The sequence below is a fragment of the Ophidiomyces ophidiicola genome (genome assembly GCF_022830035.1).
Source record: "Ophidiomyces ophidiicola strain CBS 122913 chromosome Unknown scaffold_13, whole genome shotgun sequence".
NCBI classification, from domain to species: Eukaryota; Fungi; Ascomycota; class Eurotiomycetes; order Onygenales; family Onygenaceae; genus Ophidiomyces; species Ophidiomyces ophidiicola.
The window spans coordinates 29,146-44,039 of record NW_026054653.1 but is presented as its reverse complement, the minus strand read 5'-3'; the positions used below and the strand labels follow the sequence as shown (position 1 = coordinate 44,039).

General features: G+C 53.4%; 4 protein-coding genes across 4 annotated transcripts; 3 read left to right on the top strand and 1 right to left on the bottom strand.

The window, feature by feature from the left end:
* Window positions 1-80: 80 nt before the first annotated feature.
* LOZ57_003639 (uncharacterized protein) lies at window positions 81-883 on the top strand (the record flags this gene model as incomplete). The annotated part of the gene is made up of 2 exons (XM_049252687.1): window positions 81-417; window positions 492-883. The coding sequence occupies 2 exons, from the start codon at window positions 81-83 to the stop codon at window positions 881-883; spliced, it is 729 nt and encodes a 242-aa protein (XP_049108186.1).
* A 369-nt stretch (window positions 884-1,252) lies between these two features.
* On the top strand, window positions 1,253-1,765 carry LOZ57_003638 (uncharacterized protein; the record flags this gene model as incomplete). Its single annotated transcript, XM_049252686.1, has 1 exon — window positions 1,253-1,765. The coding sequence occupies one exon, from the start codon at window positions 1,253-1,255 to the stop codon at window positions 1,763-1,765; it is 513 nt and encodes a 170-aa protein (XP_049108185.1).
* A 268-nt stretch (window positions 1,766-2,033) lies between these two features.
* On the bottom strand, window positions 2,034-4,966 carry LOZ57_003637 (uncharacterized protein; the record flags this gene model as incomplete). The annotated part of the gene is made up of 3 exons (XM_049252685.1): window positions 2,034-2,660; window positions 2,715-4,750; window positions 4,843-4,966. 3 exons carry the CDS (start codon window positions 4,964-4,966, stop codon window positions 2,034-2,036), a joined length of 2,787 nt encoding a protein of 928 aa, XP_049108184.1.
* Window positions 4,967-12,797: 7,831 nt separating this feature from the next.
* On the top strand, window positions 12,798-13,961 carry HAP2 (Transcriptional activator; the record flags this gene model as incomplete). The annotated part of the gene is made up of 1 exon (XM_049252684.1): window positions 12,798-13,961. One exon carries the CDS (start codon window positions 12,798-12,800, stop codon window positions 13,959-13,961), a length of 1,164 nt encoding a protein of 387 aa, XP_049108183.1.
* Window positions 13,962-14,894: the final 933 nt, after the last annotated feature.

The window sequence follows — 14,894 nt, the reverse complement described above, 5'->3', positions numbered from 1 at the left end:
CTACTACTGAAAGGGGTAGCTATTCCTCGCCTCCTCGCCAACCCTTGGCTCGTACGAGTACCTGATCTCGAGCTTAAAAGATGTCAAGCACGGCTACGGACGGCATTCCTGGATTCCACTGCATTGTCCTCGACACGGCTGGACTGCGTTCTCACCCATGCCTGCAGTCACTGCAAGCAATGGTCAACGACGCCTTCAGAGAGAGTGAACACAAACGATTCCCAACCACGGCTTCTGTGATCGCAACGCTGGGCACGCATGGACGGTGCAGTGTTATTTTCCGTGATGAGGACACTGCTTTGATTAGTCCTGTAGCTACCGCGATGGTTAAATATTATAACCCCAGTGCGGGTCTACCAAGTCAGACAGCAGGCGGAGAGCCGAGCCATGGCACCCCTACCCATGACTCGCAGCCTGGTTTGTATTATGGCTTACTTCTTTGTTCGAGTTAACTGCATATGCGAGGTAGCTAACGATCAATACCCTTCCAGGCTATGACAAGGAACCTGTACACCTCTTATCGATTCAAGACTGGGAGCCAGCAGCAGTTGCAGTTTTACCTGGTGATTCCACGCTGCAAAAGTTAGGCCTAGCAATCCACAGTGTGGCACGGCTGGAGCAGGATCTATTGTCGCGATGGAAACAAGCAACCAAAGAGCGAGCCTTATCGGATACCAGGGATGGGCCATATGGTTTCGGACATAATACCAAAGTGACATCATTAAAATTCTGGATCAGAGCAAAGGAGAGCCATGCGCCATACTGGGAGAGAAGGGGGTACAGGTTCGTCCACTCAAAAGTGTATCCAAAGGGCGTTTGGGGGTCAGAAAAAGAACTTAGAGTCGTCACATTAAACAAAGATATTCCAATACTAGAAATATAAAGTATCCAACAAGTCATATATCAATTCGTTCCTGGGTTTCAGGACATAGCTAGTTATACGAAATACATTCCCGCTAATGCGTGACCGATACACACATGGGGAGGATTCAAGACAAACTTTTAGCTATCACTTCCAAAAGACGGAAGAGCTGCCCGTCTTACATCACTATCCTTGCAGGGGGCAAGGTTTTGGTACATACGAATAAATGATTAATGAACAGCCCCAGAGAGGCTGTGGTTGCCTGGCGCAGACGCGGGGTATATATAAGCTTGTTCCAAGATCATGGAGAGCAGGTTAAATAGAACGAAGAATATCAGTCCAATTGACTAGTTGACTGCTGGAGTAAAGCAACATCTTTTCCCATCCACCATGGCTCCCAACGTTATCACCCAGAAAGTCCATCCCTGCCTTTGGTTCGACACCCAGGCCCTCGAGGCCGCAACCTTCTACACCACCATCTTCTCCCAGGCACCCAACAGCTCCTCGGATGCCGCCACCACCAGCAGCAGCAGTAGCTCGCGCATCCTCTCCAGCTCCAAGCAGCTCGTGACCTTCTCCCTCGCGGGCCAAGAATACTCCGCCCTAAACGGCGGCACGTACTATAAGCTTTCGCCGGCGCTGTCGCTCTTCATCAGCTGCGACGACCAAGCGGAGATTGACTACTTCTGGGAGAATCTGCTGAAAGACGGGGGCCGGGAGCTCCAGTGCGGATGGCTGACGGATCGATTCGGAGTTTCGTGGCAGGTGGTGCCCAAAGTGCTGATGGAAATGATCGCGAATGAGGATAAGGAGAAGGCTGAACGCGCGAGGAATGCGATGCTGAAAAGTCAGAAGTTCGAGATTGCAGCTCTACAGGCGGCGTTTGAAGGGCAGACGCAGTGAGTTGTGGACTGGAATATGTTTATTAGAGGAGAGAAATGCGCTGGTTTCATGCCTGGTAGCGATAATCCATATTAATCAAGTACATAATACATATCGCATTCGAACCCCCCCTTTGGGGATCCTATTTTAGCACCCTAAGTTTGAAATGAAAACAATCAACAAAGTTCCGTAGGCCGCATTCTGGAAATTAAAACAATACGTAGCGATGAAAGAGAAATGCAACAAATCCCATCAGTAAAGTTACAGCGCCATGGGGGCGGCGCGGGCATTAGTAGTTGAGCTCTCCATTTCCAGCACCTCCAACGGCATCCAGGTCTTCGTAGCTCTTGAGGCTTCGGCCCTGCACAGCTTCGCGCGGTCCCATGGCCTGCGGATTTCCAGCACCGTCAACCCAACGTCCGCCGGCGCCGGGCCCAAAACCACCCATGCCAGCAGCCAGCGCGGCAGGATGGCCTGCTGGGATGTACGCGGCTCCGCCGAACATACCACGAACAGGACTCAGGCGGCCACTACTTCCAGCGCCAGTGCTGCCTGGAAAGCGGCCACCACGCCGATCATACGGGCTGCTGCGATTGAAGTGGCGTCCACGGCGGATCACACCCGGGTTATGAAGGCCTGTAGCACCGCCAGCATTGGCCACTAAGCCTCCGGCTGCCCAACTGCCGTTCATGAAGCCTGGCATACCAGCACCCGAGGAAGCCATTCCTTGGAACGCACCTCCAGGCATGGATCCATTGGCGTTGAAGTTGAATGGCATGGTTGCAAAATTGAATCCACGGGGTGTACCGGCCGGTATATGACCTGGTGGGAACGGGAAATGGCCGTTACTCGCAGCATCGGATCTCGACGGCGAGATGTGTGCCGGATCAAGCACGTAGGCATTGACAAGCGCAAGCTATTCACGTTAGTTTAGTCCAACATATCATTCTGCAGTACAGACAAAACATACCTCGTTTTGGACATCACTGAACCACTCCGGATGACGTTTTTCGACATGCTTTCGCCAGAAATGCTGACCTTTGAACAGTTTTGTACATTCGGGAACTTTGCACCGAAATTTAGCTTCATCCTCTTGCTTGACGAACCTGTTCAACTCCTCCTCCAATGCATCCTCAACAGGCTTGCCACCAAGCTTTTTCAAATCAGCGTTTTCAGGCTCCAAGATTTGCAGCAACTTTTCTTCAAAAGTCTTGACCCAGTTAAACGCTCGGTAGATCTGTTGCTCGATTTTTGATGAGAATCGCGGGGGCTTCTTCTCTTCGCTTGGAGAGGCTTCGGCTTCTCCTTCTTCAACCTCCTCCTTCTTCTTAGAAGGGTATGATTCTCCCAATGCACTGGCTCTAGCAGCTGCTTTCGCGTGGGTGCTCAACCCGGATCGGGGACGACGTAAATGCCCACCAGGACATTTACGAACCAGCTCATGCACAGAATCGCTTTCAAAAACACAGAAAAAACAGAAATTGTGAACACGTCTCAGATACTCAACCATCAAATCCAACAATTTCTTTTTGATGAGAAGCTCTTCGCTGTCAGTCTCGTCGTCGCCATCAGCGTCTTCGTGCTCTTCTCCTTCCTCTGCCTCTCCGTCTTCAAGTAGAACCATTTCAGTATCCGGATCAAAAGCCTTTGGATTTTTCGCCTTCGTAGGTGCAGTAACAGGAGGCTGCAGCCAACCCTTCTCTCGAAGATCTTCCACGCGCTGCTCAATTTTGATAATGCCATCAGCAAAAGACGTTTGGCTGTCTAATTTTACGACGATGCGTTTCACCAACTCCAGGTCCCGGTCGATACGTTCTGGGGCTGAGAAAAGGTCCCATAATGCCTTTTTCTTGGGGTTAGGAGGTGGAATATGGACACCAACATGGCATACAAAGTCTCCACGAACAGTGTCGTAGATGGTTTTTTCGTTTACAGCCTCCAGCGCTGTTTCAGCCGCGGAGTTGCCGTTTTGCGTATTATCTGCGGTACCTGCCTCTGCTTCCTCTCCCTCTTCCTCCCTGCCATCTCCTCTTTCAATTACAGCATGAGATTCAGGAGCCGGATGAAGCATTATCCAGCCAATACGATGGCACTTTTTGGAAGGGTTTGGATCACTTAAGCTCAACCACTTGAAGCCACCATCCGATTCGCCCAAGTGCTCTTTACAGAACTCCTCAATCTTCTCCCGGCTGACGTTAGGAGCTAAAGTTTTGATGAGAAGAGCGGGCTGCAACAATGATTCATCTCGAAGATCTCCACCCCGCGTCGGTAGAAGATCTAGAACACCAAGTGTCTCGCCCACGGCTGTGGCTTCCCCTTCTTCCTTCTCCACAATGCCGCCAGCACCATCGCTTTCGCTTTTATAGATCCCTTCAAGCGTAAATTCGTCAAAGAGACCAGACTCTAGATCTTGAGTCCATCGTTCATAGGCGCTTGTTCTGAACTCCATTAAGCGTTGACGAAATGGATCTCGAATTTCAGGAACGTATCGCTCTTTGAACCACTCCTCATTTCGATGACGCTGAACAAAGCTACGAGCCATTTTGACCTGGAACTCAGATTTGTACGTATCGTATGCCATTTGAATCAAGGCTCTTTCTTTCTCTCGGTTTTCTTTGGCTTCGTTTTCTCCTTTTACACGGTCAGAGGGGCGACGACCTCCGTGCTTTGCCCTCTCTTTTTCTTCTTTAATCAACTGCTCCGTCCGCCACCATTCGGCATACCAATTAAACCCGACCTGGTAGTCAAGTGTTAAAGGGTTTGGAAGGGGGTTTGTGCGGATGATAGCCCTGCTGCTCTCCTGACCTGGAACGTATCTGTCGATGTTCGCGGCTGTAGGCGAAGGCAGACGTCGACGATCCTCTCGATCCCTGGCAGCATGATCTCGCGAAGCAGTATAATATTCGTCACGGTTGGTGCGATCACGATCTCCAGGCTGATATCGATCGATGGTTACCGGCGAGCGAGATCTACCACGCCCACTCACTCTACGGCGATCTTGAGCTGCTAACGATAATAATAATTAGTTCAACACGGTTCTATGAGAAGTCCAGATATCGCTTTGATGAGAATATGAGGTCAATTCAAGAGAGCCATACCTGGAGACCTCCTGCGGTATGAATCGACGGCGGAGCGCGATGAAAAGGTCTCCTCGTCGCGAGTCCATTTTGATTCAGATTTTCCAGACGGAGGAGGCGATCCAAAAGTGTCGTAAGGGTCCATAACGGGGTATGAAATGGCACTAGGAGACTATTGGATGAAATCTGATCTAGGAAGAAAAGAATCCAGCCTTCACTATCCGACCCGGTGAATCCCACGGTGTTATGTCACGGCTGCGTTAAAGACGGCTCGGGTGCGGAATAAGGTAGAGCTAGGTATCGACATGATTGAGCGTTAGATCTTCGGGTTTTGAAAAGGTGGGAGCGGTACGTTGCGGGAGGAAGTAAGGGGAGAAGAGATGGATTGCAAATAGATAAAAGAAGAGGGGCAGTCCAATAAGCTAATAAGATGAAGAAACGAAGCTACAGATTGGCTGTCGTTGACGCCAGGGATGGGGGGTTGAGGCTGCGTTTCAGGCTTGGAAGGGATATCAGCCGGCGAAGGCAAAAAGGGAAGAAAAAGAGGGATAATATCTCAAAGAAGCAATGAAGAAAGTGAGTCTAGAGATAATTGAAGGAAAAGAAAGAAGAGAGTAACAATCCTGAGGACGTTCTGGAGGGCAAAAAAAGAACGGGCTTCTGGGGGTGGCAAATTGCAGTGAGAAGAATAGGGAGGATAAATGATCAAGGGTAAGGCAACCTACAAGTAGCCCTGAAGAAGAATAGTAATGGAAATAAAACCCCAGTTCTGCAAAGCAATTCAAGACAGGCCTTGGGCGGGGGGGGGGGCAGAGAGACGCTGGAGAAGGCTTGTCAATGGCAGCTTTGATGGTGCCGGGTCGTGATGGGAGGTGAGATCGCGAGGCGCCGAGCCAGCCGGAAGAGGGAAGGTCGGCTGCACGTGACGCAGCCCGGCGCTAAGCCGTGTTTGGGCGCGTACACGACGACGGCGAATGGCCATCTTGACGACGAGTGTTTGATGGCGCCCTACGGAAACGGGTCGAATCGTCTGGTGAAGGTTCCTGTTGGTTTTACGGCGAGAGCTACGAACGATTTGCCCACGACGTGGTGACGTGCGCATCTTGAGCAATCTGTGTTACGGGTTGGATGCCTACATGGGCGATAGCAAATAATAACACCAGAGGCATATCAGAGCTTGGATGTGTTATTCAGTAACTATGCCTTTGAGCTTGCTCCCTGGGGTGTCGATATGCTGCGAGAACGTGGTTTATACCCACCCCTTGATCTAATCGCGGAGAACACCGGGCTTCCCTGGTACAGCGGTCTCTCCTTATCCTTGCGATGGATTGAAAAAAAGCATGTCCGGGCAACTGCTACAATGGCACATGCGAAGAGCAATATCTTCTATCCCATCATTTGATACTTCCACAAGCCAAATGATAGTAATATCTCTCCTGTCAGGAGTATACTACACTTCGTCTTTAAGCCTCCCGCGCCGACAAACTATAACGCTCGGGGCCCCCCCTTCAGATGCCTGCAAGGCAGCCGCCTCATAATAAAAACCAGCCACCTTTGGCATATCGCGCATCACCAGCAACTCTTCTTGGACCAAATCTCTCAGAAACCTCGGCGTCCATGCCCCTTGCCCACCCGGGCCTTGATCCATCAGCCTGCTAAGGCTGGTCAACGATCCCCCAAATTGTGTCAGGGTGATTCAACCACCCGCGCGAGCTTCGACACGTGAGAAGGGACCGTGCCTTTTAGCATCCCCCCGGGTCTGTATCAAGCTCTGATGCTGGAGCTGATGTTGCATGCTTGGCTATATTTTAGAAGTGCAATTGCATGCATATACTCCGTACCCATATTAAGTAGAGTAGTCCCCACATCTGCGCACGCCAGGCGACACATCATCTTTTTGTGGTGGTTTTTACCCGCGCAGGACAACAAGTATGTAACTCCATCAGGCGGGGCGTGGGTTCTGATAATTAGGGCTCCAAAAAAAAAAAAAAAAGAGCAGAAATTACCATGACAAATTTCGGGGATTAAATCGTCATTGAACAAAGGATTCGCGTGGAGGATTCTCCCCCGTGCCTGAGGTCATTTCGGAGCTCTCCTCAGGTACTCCGTAAATCCCTCCGTGCTCCGTAGTAGTTGCCAGCTTCGAGACGCGTTTGCATCAAAAAAAAGGCCCAAGCACTCAGACACAGTTCACGTGATGTTAACGCCAAGACGCCAGCCATGCTCGGTACCGCGGCTTCACTCTCTCAACTTCTTATCAGATTCTTCTTCCTGGCGGTTGCTGCCGAGCGCCTCTCGTGCTGCTGAAAACGGGAATATACGATGGGCAGTTCCTGAAGCTTAACGAGAGAAAAAGGAACAGCGGTGTACTCGCTACCCGGAAAAGGGAGGAGATAAGAGAGAACTTTTTTCGAGCTTCGGGTCTCGACCAGAGCCGAACAAATCCTACCTTGATTTCCTTAGTCAGGCATCCATCGATATCTCGCCCGCCAGGCCCCGCGTTGGGCGTCTAGATGTTGCGCCCACCCGCCTCCCCCCCCGTTTTTTTTTTTTTTTTTTTGCGAGGGTGACGACCAAGAGGTCGAAAAAATTCAGGGTCCGCTTTATTTTCGTGGAAGCGAAGGAGAGTCTTTTGAGCTTAAATTTTCTTTTTCTTTTTTCTTCTTATGTCGACCCCCACGCTCTCATGATGACGGTTTAGGGGAAGGGAGGAGGGGACTTATTATTATTATTATCCAAGTCTACCTAAGCTGGACATCCGGGAGTAGTCCGTTAGCTAGGGAGGCAAGCCGCGGGGCGAGCGCGCGCGTTCAGGGTACCTATATGTGAAAGGAAGAATACCCTCCCCCCTCGCGTTTCACGTTCGCTGGGTCCGTTGAAGGGATGCGCAGAAGTAGTATGTAGGATTGGTGCTCGTGGTGCATGGAGGTGACGGTGGTGGTGGCCGCGTGGCGAAGGGGCGGGGGGAGGGGCCCTTGTCTGTCTGTCTATCTTTGTTTTTTTTCCCCCTTTCCTTCTCGATGTTGGATTTCTTTTTCTTACCGTTGCGTTGCCGAATTCCCTATATTCCGAGAGTATACGGAGTACGGAGTACATTATTAGGTACGTTTTGTGGACCATACATACATCATACGCAGCGAAAAGCGCGACAGGCGGGGAAAGCCACGACGGGTATCGGATACCCGTTGGGCCACGGCATGCATGAAACACATGGTGGGGATGTCGCATCGTCATGTAAACTAACCTACTACTACTGCTCATTCTTGTACGTGGCTACCAACAAACAGCTTGCCTGCTTGCTGGGTCTGGGCGCGCGCGGGTGACATCATATGTATGCAGAGTACGGGGTACGGCCTGGAGGGTTTGCTTGGAAGAGGTGCGTTCAGCAGTGCGAAAAAGGGGGATTCGAGACAGCTTGGATTTAGAAACTCATGCTGGGTATTGAAGACAGGTTCCACGTAAGGTGCGGATGAGAGGGTTGGCGTTTGGTGAGCGCTTGGTGGTGCGATGGTGAGACCGCTGGGGAGGTTGGGATGCTGGGGTAGATCTATTATTGTATTGTGTGGATGATGATGATGATGATGCAACGAAGACGTCAGGAGGTCTTCTATCAATAATCAAACAGGCACGGCGTGTTGGGCAGAAGAGCTTGTCCAGCTGCACCAAACAGCCGTTTCAAGTCACGAGAAGCAGTGAATATCACGATGATAGCAAACCGATTGGTGCGCAGCGACGCTTCTTCCGGGCCAAGGCGCGGGCAAATCAGAAGGCCAGAATGCGCAATTTAAACATTCCACGGATCTGCCACCAAGCCAAACCCTCACCACAGACCTTGTTCCAACGACGACCCTTTCCTCCATATAGACTCGATCGCGAGCTCCCAACCTTCGAGAGAGCGGGCCAGATCGGCGATTTTTTAAAAAAAAAAAAACGCAATCCATGTTCGTCACAAAATCCTCGGAGGGACCGAACGCCGCACGCACGCACCCCTCCCGGCCAAAAAACGGCCGCTCCAAACCAGGACCGCTGGTGTCCTACCAGTTTGATGATGTATGTGTGGTTCTAGCCTTCCGCGGCGTTCCTATAGGTCAAAAGTCCGGAATTTTGGGGAAGCATGGGTGCACATACCTGGAATGGAGGGGAAGGTAAGGCGAACGACCTGTGGGTGGCCGGAGGTCCGAGGTTTGGTAACTGGAAGAACCTTACATGTAGAGTTAAGTTAGTCTGTCTGTATCCCACGGACCTCGATGACGATGAAGTTTGGGAGCTCTTTGCCGCGCGATCAGTCCAATCAACACGTGGACTAGAGCGGCGTCTTTTTTTTTTCCAAGCATATTAATATTAATTAATAGGAGGTATAATTATATGTATTCGTTTTTGGCAAGCCAGTCGCTGGCCTTGTTTTTGGGCTGCCTTGGAAATAACATCCAGCAGATCACAAATCAGAAAGGATTCTTTTAAGAAAATAAAAGAAAAAAAAAAGGAAAACGGCCTGGGCAGGAGACCAAAAAAACCGGGCGAAGAAGCGGTTGATAGTCACAGCTCGTTCGCTAGTCAGTCCATGGAGCGGGCAACGCAAAATAATGTTGTCGTAGCAAGGGCGCGACAAAAACCGGGTTTGCGAAGAGGGCGCATGGGGCGCCGGCGCCTATCGGAGGGAGGGAGCTCATAGTGCAAAAGCGCTGGTCTTAGGAGAACAGTGCGGTGTGATGCTGGCCCGGCATCGCCGGTCTTGACCCATAGTCAGGAAGTTAGGCAGTTTGTTGGCTACGTAGGTATCTTTGACATGAACACCCACCACGCGCCGGCTGGCTGATAGCGCTCCACGAGCAAAATATGATTATTATTATTGTATGGTTAGATCAAGCGCGAGTGGGGAACAAAGAAAGGATATAAAAAGCAGCTCGATCAAAGCTTGAGTTGGGTCGCGTCCGCCAGCCAGCCAACCATCGTTATGTCCTCGGTCCTCCGCGTGGTTATTATTCGACGAGACCAAAGCGCCCGGCCGCATCCTTTGTGTGGAAGAAAATAAAATGATAATAGGCTTGTTCCCACGCCGCGCCCGCGGCCCGGGGAGGGCCCCAAACCCCAACCCCAACAAAAACACCCAATGGCGCGAGGATCTGGCCGCGGAGGAGAAAAAAAAAGGGCGGGGGAGCTTGGGATGGGATGTCCGTTATTATTATTGGGGGAGAGGTGCCCAGCTGCGCGTACGGAGTGGTATTATTCGATAAATATAAAAGAAGCTAGATAGCAATAATCAATGAGTCAATTCTCTGGCTCGATCGCACGACGATCCACCGGCCCCCGCCGCGGTTGCTCGCGATAATAATAATCTCTTTTCTGCCAGCACGATTGTCATTATTAGAGTTTGGCAAATAATGATACTTTTTTCCAAAATTGCATCCGGCAAATCACATTGCCGGGCCATAGAAGAAAACAAACTGTAATATTTCGGACCAGGGCTGGCTTGACGATCAACGAGCCATTATTATTATTATTATTTTGTGGAAGCTGGAAGCGCCCACGCTGGACATGGCTTGTGACGAACCGGCCCGCCAAGCCGATCGCGCGCGCGCGGGCGGGCGAGAAGTGCTTTGCGCGGAGTAGCCCGGCGGAGCGTTCGGAGGAAGGGCGGTGAGATGGGGAAAGATGCCCGTGAGGAGACTCCGACGACTACTACTACTACTATTCGATATTACGAAGAGGATGAGGATGCGGACCATACGCGCCCAGCTAAAAAAAAACACAAGCCATACGAAGGACTCCGGACTACTACGGAGTACTCCGTACTTACTACTACTACCACTCCGTACCTCGAGGCTGAGCGCGGGAGGCCGTCTTGGGCCGTTTGCTTCGTTTTGTTATTTTTTTCCTGCGCGTTTGGGGTGTGCTGTTTTGGGGAATGCATCGTATCGTCTGAGAGCTTGTACGGAGTATGTATATGGATGGGGTGGTCGTACAGACAGATCGCGCCGATCGCAGAAGAACAGGCGCGCGGGCGGACATGTAGGTGCTGGACGGCGACGGTGAGTAGTTGGTCGTAGCTTGCCGGTGCGTCGGGGGAGAGAGAGTAGTGAGGGGAGAGAGAGTAGTGAGGGGAGAGGCGTGGTTTGCTTTTTCGGGTTGGGGTTTTGGGATCCCGCGCCGCTTCGCAGGCTGGAGGCATTATTATTGAACTAGTTAGTTAGTCAGTTGATATCGGCGGGGATCGGAGCGTGCGAGAGAAAAGAAAAAAAAAAAAAGACAAAAAGATTTCAAATAATCCTTCAAGATCGGGTTGAGCAGAGAAGAGGAAAAAAAAAAAAAAAACAAAAAAGCAAAACACGGCTTGTCCGACGCGGAGTCTGCCTGGCTGTGACGGCCGTGCAGCAAGCAGCGTGTGTGTGTGATGGGCGTTGTGTTCGCGCGCGCGGGATGCTGGCAAGGCAGTTCGTGTTCTGTGCAGTGCTGGCGGCGGCGGGCGCCACGGCGAGAACGAGAGAGAGAGAGAGAGAGAGAGAGCGAAGCGTAATCCGTACGGCGGTACGGCGCTGGCGGTAATTTTGCGACGAGCTGAGGCGGCAGGGAAGGCTGGGGCGGGTCCGGTGCCGATCCGGTTTTGCGACTGGCTGCGCGGCGGGCGAATGACATGGGTGGCGGGCCGGGGAGGGTGGTTAGGGGGGCTGTGCGGCCGTACGGTACGGTAAGGAGTAAGAACGAGAGAAGGACGACAAGAGAGCAGAAGGAGAAGAGAGAGGAGGCGGGGGCAGGCCGGCGTGCGCGAGGCAGCGCCGGGCGAGGGCGAGGCACGGGAGCGCGGGTGGGCGAGCGGTGGGCAGCGTTGTATGGTCACGGCGGCGTACGGGCTGGTATTGGGTGCGGCCGAAAGCGGCAAGGCGGCGTGGGGCGGGGGCTCACCGCCTCGCTTACCCTGGTTGGCGGCTTTGTCGCAGCCCGCGCGCCGTTTCTACTGGCTGGCCGGTAGAAATATCCCCCCCCTCCCCAGCGCGGCCGTCCAATTATCGACTTCGTGCCGCGAAAGCCTGGCTCTTCTCCGCTGACTCAGCCTGCACTCTCTGGCCGCTGTCGCCCGCCGCACCCCCCGCTGACTCAGCCCGCCAATCAACCTGCATTCGATCGCGGCCCCTCTCGCGCAGCCAACCAGCTCTCTCGATCGCCCCAGCATTAAGGTACGTCTGTTCCCTCAGTTCTGTCTGTCTGTCTGTCTGTCTGTCTGTCTGTCTGTCGCCGGGCCCTTGGCGGCCGCACAGCAACGGCCACCCGTTAGACGGAGAATCATGCTGACGGACACCTAATTCATGGCCGGCAGGCTGCACTCCCGATCGCCCGCCCCCGAGTCGACATCGTATTCGCGCCCGCAACGTCATCCGGCGCGTCGGGGCGTGTTTGTTGTTTGTTGCGCCGCCTCACGTGGGTGCTGTGCTGTGCTGTGTGTGCGCTGGCTGCCAGCGCATCCGCCGCGGTCTGGCTGTCAGTCTGCGATCCCTGGCCCGCTTCGCTGGAGACGATAGCTGTCTGTCTTGTCGCTCTTGCCTGGCTCCGCCTCGCTGCACTCCCCGCCAACGCATCGCCGCCCAACCGCCGCTCGATCTATTATTGCCCATCGTCCGCACGCGTCACTGAGTGCGTGAGTCTCTCTCCCTGCCTGTCTGGCCGCTCGTCCTCTACGCTCTCTCTCTCTCTCTCTCTGTCTGTCTTCCACTCGTGCAATCCTGCCCTCGTCCGCTCTCTGCCAGTCCGGGCTCTCTGCTCTCTCTTGACGTCCCCGTCTGCCGTGCATTAGCCTGCTGCTGACGCGACCGTGCCGGCCTGCAGCCCGCGCCCTCGAATCACAGCGCCTGGTCGACTGGCCTGCCTGCCCGCCCGCCCCTCCTTTCTCTCTCTATCTCTCTCTCTCTCCCTCCTCCCCCGCCCGCCGTCCCGATTGGCCGGCCGACACGCGCCGCCGCCCCCGCGGAGCCGCCGTCGCCGTGATGGACTACCCGCCGCCATACGCGCCGTCACAGCAGCCGCCGTCGCACGCGCCGCACGCCAACAACCCGCCCTCCGCGCCGCTGCACGCCCACCAGGGCTCGCCCATCCTGCCCTCGCAGTCGCACTACCCGCCCGGCGCCGCCGCACCGCCGTCCGCCGCCCAAGTGCAGCAGCAGATGAGCTTCTCGCAGCCGTACGTGGCCATGCCACCCGCCGCCTACGGTATCTCGCCCACCCAGGCCGCCGCCATGGCCACCGCCGCCGCCTCCGGCCAGTTCTTCCCGCTGCACCAGGACTCCATGGGCGCCCTGGCCGGCCCGCCCGCCCGCTCCTCGCCGCGCATGGCCCACGTCTCCAAGGACCGTCACGCCCGCTCCCCACAGCAGATGGCCGCCGTGCCCGCCGCGCTGCAGCAGCAACAACAGCATCAACAACAGCAACAACAACAACAGCAGCAGCAGCAGCAACAGCAACAACAGCAACAGCAGCAGCAGCGTCGCATGAGCCAGCAGATGACTAGCCCGCACGGCCAACCGGCGACGCTCACACACGCGCTCACGCGGCCCGGCGCGGCGCAAGCCGGCATGCCTCCACCGTCCGCAGCAGCATCCGCAGCGGGCCACCCATCCGTGCAGCAAAGCCAGCCGTCACCGGAAGTCGTCACGGCAGCCGCAGCAGCGGCAGCGGCAGCGGCAGCACCGCCGGTCGAGGAGTCGCCGCTGTACGTCAACGCGAAGCAGTTCCACCGCATCCTCAAGCGGCGGGTGGCGCGGCAGAAGCTCGAGGAGCAGCTGCGGCTCACGTCCAAGGGCCGCAAGCCGTACCTGCACGAGTCGCGCCACAACCACGCGATGCGCCGCCCGCGCGGGCCCGGCGGCCGCTTCCTGACCGCCGACGAGGTCGCCGCCATGGAGAAGGCCCAGAATGCCAGCGCCACCGGCGTCGAGAATATCCCCGCGCCGCTCCACGGCATGCCGGGAGGCAAGAGTGGTTCGTCGGCCATGGGTGGTGGTGGTGGTGGAGTGAGTGCTGGGCCGAAGCGTAAGGCGAGCAGCACGTTGGTTAGCCAGACTAAGAAGTCCAAGCAGCCCGGCTCGCATCAGCAGCGCATGCAGATGATGGGCGGAGGTGGCCTGCACGACGATGGCGACGATGATGGTTGAAATGAACATGCTTATGACCGGTTTTCTTATTCTTCTTCCTTATATTTTCCTACCTTTTGTTTTTTATCTCCTCTCTCAGGCTCTTGTTGCTACTCGTATCCCCGGTATATGTCATCTCTGTTCCTGTTTTTTTGTTTTATTTTTTAATTCCTTTTTTTTTTTCTATTTTTCTTCTTGTTGAAAGGGAATACCATCAGAAACTGCATGAGCGAAGCGGGGAAACACAAAAAATCTGGGAATTGCAAAAAAGGGTCTTGTTGAACACACACACACTCACACACTCTCTCTATCTTTCTCCATCTCTCTCTCAAATCCATCCCACTCAATACGAACATCGACGATCTATCCTCATGGCTCTGTCTGGGGGCTTCCCTCAGCAGACGGCAGATCCACGGCATGCAGTCACAGTCAGTCAGTCAGTCCTGCGCAGCTGCCACACCCTCCCCTCCTACACCTCCTTGTTTTTTTTATTTTTATTACGCTCGGAGCGATCCTACGTGCTATATGCCTTCTTTACTCATGGTCTGTTCAACCCTTTTTTTTCTCTCCTCCTCCTTTGAATCCCATGTCTATCATAGCACCGCACACATACATTACTACCTAGTCCTTTTTATGAGCTGTTTTCTCCCCAGAAACTGATTTGTTTCTCTCTTTTTTTTTTACAAAAAAAACACAAACTCGGGCAAAGATACAAACGAATTTGCTAGTCTGAAGATACCAGCTCTGCCTATTGTTTTTTTTTTTTTTTTTTTTTTTTTTTTTTTCCGTTTTTTTTTTTTTTTCGGTTTTTTTTGTTTTTTTTTTTTTTTTTGGGCTTTTTTTTTTTTTCTTTTTTCCTCCTGTTTTTTTTTTTTTTCTTTTTTTTTTTGTTTTGACAAATTTTTGAAGCAGCCCCCCCCCATGATGGCGATGGGGTTTTCCTCATGGACTTTT